The sequence below is a fragment of the Lipotes vexillifer genome, unplaced genomic scaffold (genome assembly GCF_000442215.2).
Source record: "Lipotes vexillifer unplaced genomic scaffold, Lipotes_vexillifer_v1.1 scaffold1691, whole genome shotgun sequence".
NCBI lineage: Eukaryota > Metazoa > Chordata > Mammalia > Artiodactyla > Lipotidae > Lipotes > Lipotes vexillifer.
In genome coordinates this window covers 1,064,898-1,070,086 of record NW_006789046.1, presented here as the reverse complement: position 1 = coordinate 1,070,086, position 5,189 = coordinate 1,064,898, and the positions used below count along the sequence as shown (strand labels likewise).

The following is a 5,189-nucleotide window of genomic DNA, read 5'->3' as shown; positions in this document are numbered from 1 at the left end:
CCCCCCCAGAGTTTTCCTCAAAAAAAGGCCCGCAGGGGGGGGGGGGGCTTGACTGAACACAGAGTGGGCCTGAAGCTTCCACCACCCTGTCAAGGGAGCTCTGGCTGCCCCACCAGCCCCAGCAGACCAGGAGCGGCCTCCCCAGGACACGGACAGTCTGGAACGCACAGGAAAGTTCAGGGTGTGTCCTGCTGGACGCCTCCCACCAGGCCCCCAGAGGACCAGGCGGTCCTCTGAGTGATCCCACACGCCTGGACCCCACCCTGGATGTGCTCTGCCCAGCAGCTCCTGCTGCCCACCCACCATGCTGGGCTGGGGAGCACAGCCATGGGTGGGGGGAGGATTATGGCTGGGGGGAGCATCGCTGGGGGCTGGTGAGCAGCACCCAGTGGGGCTAGTGTGCACTGGGCCGGCCCTGGTCCCCACAGGGGAAGATGCTGCCCGTTTCTACAGAAGGAGAAGGAGACCCACAGGGGAGGCCAATGGCTCCAGAAGAGTCTCCATGAGGCGCGAGCTGGTCGGGAACCCAGTCCAGTCCTCCTCCCTCACTGCTCAGGTCCTGACAGCCCTGCCCTCAAGCCCCGCCTCCCAGGCAGCACCACCTGGTCGATGAAGGACAGGTGCCGCTGGATGGCGGCCTCGTAGTGCTCCTTCTGCTGCCGCAGCTGCCGGCCCAGCTCCTTCTCCGTGTCTTTGACCCGCCGGGTGGTGAGGTCGCGCTGCTGCGCCTGTGGCGGGTGCGGGAGATGAGACCGAGATGAGGCGGCCCTCAGCGGGCAGGCCGGGCACCCGCTCCAGCTGGGGACACGGGGACGGAGGCGGCGCTGGCGGCGGCGTTACCAGCGCCCTCGGCAACAGCACCACCGCCTGCTTCTCCTCCTCCACCTCCAGCTGCAGCCGCATCACCGACGTGCTGACCTCGGACGCAGGCTCCAGGCGCCCCAGCCCCTCCTCCGGCACGGGCCCCTGGGGACGCGGCTGTGTCAGGCAGGCCCTGGTCACCTGGTGATGACCTGCCGTCCCTCCCTGGAGACCCCTCCACACCTGGGGGGCCGAGGCCGGCAGGCCCTGCCCAGACTTCTCCATCTCATCCAGGAAGCTCATGATACTCTGCAGCTTGGCCTCCGAAAGCAGTGTCCCGTCCTCGCGGGGGCAAGCAGCCACACTCAGCTTCCCAAATTTCTCCAGGTTGTCGGCTGTCAGGCAGCTGGAACCGTCCTCCTATGGGGGGCAGGGGCGCAGCATTAGGGGCAGTCAGGGCAGCGGAAGACTCTGGGCTGGGCTTCCAGGAGCTGCTCAGGGCCCCCTGGGGCAGGGGAGGGCCTGGTCCGGAGGGAGGGCCTCTCAGGCTGCCCAGACCCTGGCAGGGCATCCATCACCTGGGGGCACCACTGGCAGAGAGGTGGTGCCCACCCCACCTCCACCCCTGGGTTATTCTGGGGGTCCTAAACCTTAGTGAGCCCGGGGATGACAGGGGGGGTTCAACAAGGTCCCATCTGGCCCTCGTTAGCGTCCTGACTAGAGCAGGGAGGAGCCCGGTGGACTTCCCTGGCCCCCAAAGCGCCCCTGTGACCGCGTGGACAGTGGCAAGGCCCACGGTCACCTCGTCGGTCCAGGTGTATTTGTCCTTGTGGTAGGCCTGGGGGTGGGGCAGCGGCTCAGGCTCCTGCTCCAGCAGCTTCAGCATGTCCAGCAGCTCGTCCAGGGTTGCCCTGGACTTGGCCCTGCTCCCAGCAGGGCCCAAAGCTTCCAGGCTCTCGCCAGCCACGTCCTGGGAGCTGGCATCCTGCAGCAGACGGGCCATTAGAGGCAGAGACCACCAGAGAACGGTGCGGGGAGAGGCCGGGGTGAGGCTTCCTCCACACGGGTGCCTGCCCGCTCAGCCACAGGGACTGGGCTTGCCACCCAACCCACCTCCAGGGAAAGAAAAAGGGCGGCCGAGTGAGATGGGTCCGGACCTGGCCTCCTCGTCCCTCAGGCTGGAGGCGTTGGCCAACACCTAACCTCTGAGCTTCCAGCTCTCTTCTGTGGGCCTGCACAGGCTCCACCCCAGTATCCATGAAGACCCAGCGGGATTCTAGAGCAACCATTGAGACCCCAGCCCTCCACTGGAGTGACAAGACCCATCCTGGGTGGCCTTTCCTGGTGTGAGTGACCCCACAGCCAGGGAGGGACAGGGAAAGGGCAAGCGCAAGCCACCCCGGCACAGATGTCCCAGAGCTGAAGCCGGGCAGGGAGGGCAGGAAGGGCTGTGCTGAGACCTGAGGCTTGTCCTCTGGAAGCTGCCGGGGCTCTGGCGACGAGTCGCGGGCAGGCTGGCAGGGGTCCTCTGGGCCCGCAGTGCGGAGGCCAGCCCCTGCACAAAGGAACGCAGCGTCAGCCCACCTGGGGGCAGCAAACGCGGGGGAGCCCTTGGAAAGAGGCCAGGGGAGGGGGATGCAGGCCTGGGACAGCATGTGCCACAGTGGACCTCACTGAACAGCGGGGACAATGGAGAGCCCTGACCTCCCGGGGCGAGAGGTCAGGTAGCTGGTGCAGCTGCTCTGTAGGGACCCTGTGTCCAGCTCCAGAGTAACTGGGGCACAGGTGGAGGAGCAGGGCCTGGCGTCTGGCAAGAACGACGCCCCTCCTCCACGGGTGGAAGCCACAAACGGGGCAGTGGCACAGGGGGCCAGAGGACACTGGCAGAGGCCACACCTCCTTCTCAGCCACGGGCCTCCCTGAGGGAAGGGGATGGGGAGGTCTGGGCATGGGGTGTCCGCCTTCAGGGATGGCTGCACCTGGGGTCACCATACCTGGGGTGCCTGTACATAGAGCCGGAGGCAGAGGTGTGCAGGCGGCAGGGCAGCCTCCAGGCTCTCGGACCTGCTCACCAGTGTTATTGGCCTTGCGGTTCTGCTGGGCGACGCTCCCCGGCCTCAGGCTTGGCTCCTGGGTGGTCTGGGGCTTCCCCGTCTCCCGCGGCCCCTTCAGCAGCCCCAGGTCAGCGTTACCTGACTTCTGGGCTCGCTTCTGCTGCAGTTCCTGCCGTGGGGCGCACCTGTGAGCAACCCCGCCCAGGGGAGAGGGCGGCCCCTTGTCCTCCCCAAGCCGTGCTGCCCAAGGCCCCACACCCAGGGGTTCAGGGAAGGGGGCGGTGGGGCCCCCAGGAGCGCAGTGGTGCTCTCGGCACACGGGGGTCCTGCCTAAGCACCAGGCTCCCCATGTGGCTCAGGTCACCCCTCACCTGGATGGCTGCCCTCCGGGCCTGGCGTGCCTTCTCCTCCCGGGCCTTCCTCCTGGCCACCTCCTTCTGTTGGTGCCGGTCCAGGAGGGTCCCCCCTCCTAGCCGCTGCCGCTGCCCCTGCAGAAGCCGAGCCATGGTGGGTTTCACTGGGAAGATGGGGTTGCCCCATCCTGCCATTTCTCTGCCCCACGGAGGACAAGCCCCCCTCTCCCTGGTGGCCAGCGGCTCCTGCAGGTGGGAGATGGCTTTGCATCCCAGCCAGAAACCCACCCCACCTTTCAGCAGGGGTGACCTGGCACCCAGGCCCTGCCAACCGAGTGACCTGGCCCCCAGGCGCTGCCAACCTCAGGAGGGAGGAAGCTGGGCCCCCAGATGGGGGGGACCCATGGGGCAATTCTAGGTTCAACCCCACTGGTCCGAGAAACCCTGCCGTATAGCTGGACCCCTGGGATTCTCACCCGCCCCCTCAGGGTATGGCTCACACACCCACGCTGACCTCTCGCTTGGACGCCAGCAGGTGCTCCAGGCGGGCGGCTCCGTCTCGGCGCCGTTGCACCTGATGTCGGTACCAGCGCTGGATGGTGATGGCGGCCTGGTTCACCTGGTGGATAAACCTGCCAGAAAGTGGGGCTCAGGATGGAGGCGGCTGAGCCAAGGCCTCCCTCCCCGGGTCTCCAGAAGGCCCGGCAGGCAGAGAAGCCGGCAGCTGTGCACATGGCCCTTCTTCAGGTGCCAGCGTTCCCCAGGGAAATGGAAATGCTCATCCGCACAGGTGGTTCACAACTGCTAGAAACAGCAAGTGATCCAAAGGCCCCCCACCTATGGGTGAGCACTGTGTGCTCCTGACAGTGACATTACTCACAGACAAACAGCAACAAACCAGGGACTCTGCAGGCCAGGCACAGAAGGCCACAGGCCGGTGCTCTAGTCAGGGCCTGCGAGGGAAGGCAAGCTGCAGGGGACAGGCTGGTGTGCCCAGGGTCTCGGCCAGAAGGGGCTGGGTGAGAGGCATGCGAGGGGATCCCAGGGGGTGACATCGTTCCCGTCTGCACGTGCATCAAACTCATAGACCTGTGCCCTAAAGGGGGCGTGTGTTGTTGTACGTAAATTATACTCAGTAAAGCGGGTTAAACCCAAAGCCTTCACCTTGGCTCTCAGGGACACTTTCTTGATTCACTCAGCAAAGGTGCTAATGGACCATGAGGATATGAGCAGTCACCGGCCGTGGGACATGCACGCAGAGGGGAGCCCTGGTGGGGACACCCGGGCCTCACCCAGCTCGTCCCGCTTGCCCACTTCCAGGGCCCAGTCCCAAGCTCTACTGGGACAGCAGGGGTGACTGCTCAGCCAGATGAGGCTCTCAAAGCCCAGCCTCTGATCGCTAAGTGGTTCCTGACGGGACACAACGTCACAGACCTGGGGCTGCAGCAGAAGATCCCACCATGCCCACCCTCCGCGCTCCCCTGGGGCAAGGTTCTAGGGGCGGTTCCATCAGTTGTTTGGAGTTTTTCAGTTTTATATCTTCTTTCTGCTTAATGTTTTTTTAACTAACAGTTTTACTGAGGTATGGTTTACTTACTTATAAAATTTACCAATTTTGAGTATACGATTCGATGATTTTTAGTAAATTTACAGAGTTGTACGACCGCCAGCATGATCCAGTTTGAGAACATTTCCATCGCCACCCAAAGCACTCCCCTGGCCCCAGGCAGCCACCGCTCTACTTTCTGTTTCTGCAGATTTGCCTTTCTTGACGTTTTATATAAAAAGAATTGTAGGGCTTCCCTGGTGGCGCAGTGCTTGAGGGTCCGCCTGCCGATGCAGGAGACGCGGGTTCGTGCCCCGGTCCGGGAGGATCCCACATGCCGCGGAGCGGCTGGGCCCGTGAGCCATGGCCGCTGAGCCTGCGTGTCCGGAGCCCGTGCTCCGCAAATGGGAGAGGCCACAGCAGTGAGAGGCCCGC

General features: G+C 64.4%; 1 protein-coding gene across 1 annotated transcript in view; it reads right to left on the bottom strand.

The window, feature by feature from the left end:
- The window catches only part of CEP131 (centrosomal protein 131), a 16,410-nt gene that overhangs the window by 5,774 nt on the left and 5,447 nt on the right, over positions 1 to 5,189 (bottom strand). The window contains 8 exon segments of the mRNA XM_007462333.1: positions 603 to 728; positions 841 to 966; positions 1,045 to 1,221; positions 1,604 to 1,786; positions 2,262 to 2,356; positions 2,874 to 3,024; positions 3,227 to 3,343; positions 3,723 to 3,840. Of these exon segments, the coding sequence (XP_007462395.1) occupies positions 603 to 728; positions 841 to 966; positions 1,045 to 1,221; positions 1,604 to 1,786; positions 2,262 to 2,356; positions 2,874 to 3,024; positions 3,227 to 3,343; positions 3,723 to 3,840 (1,093 nt within the window).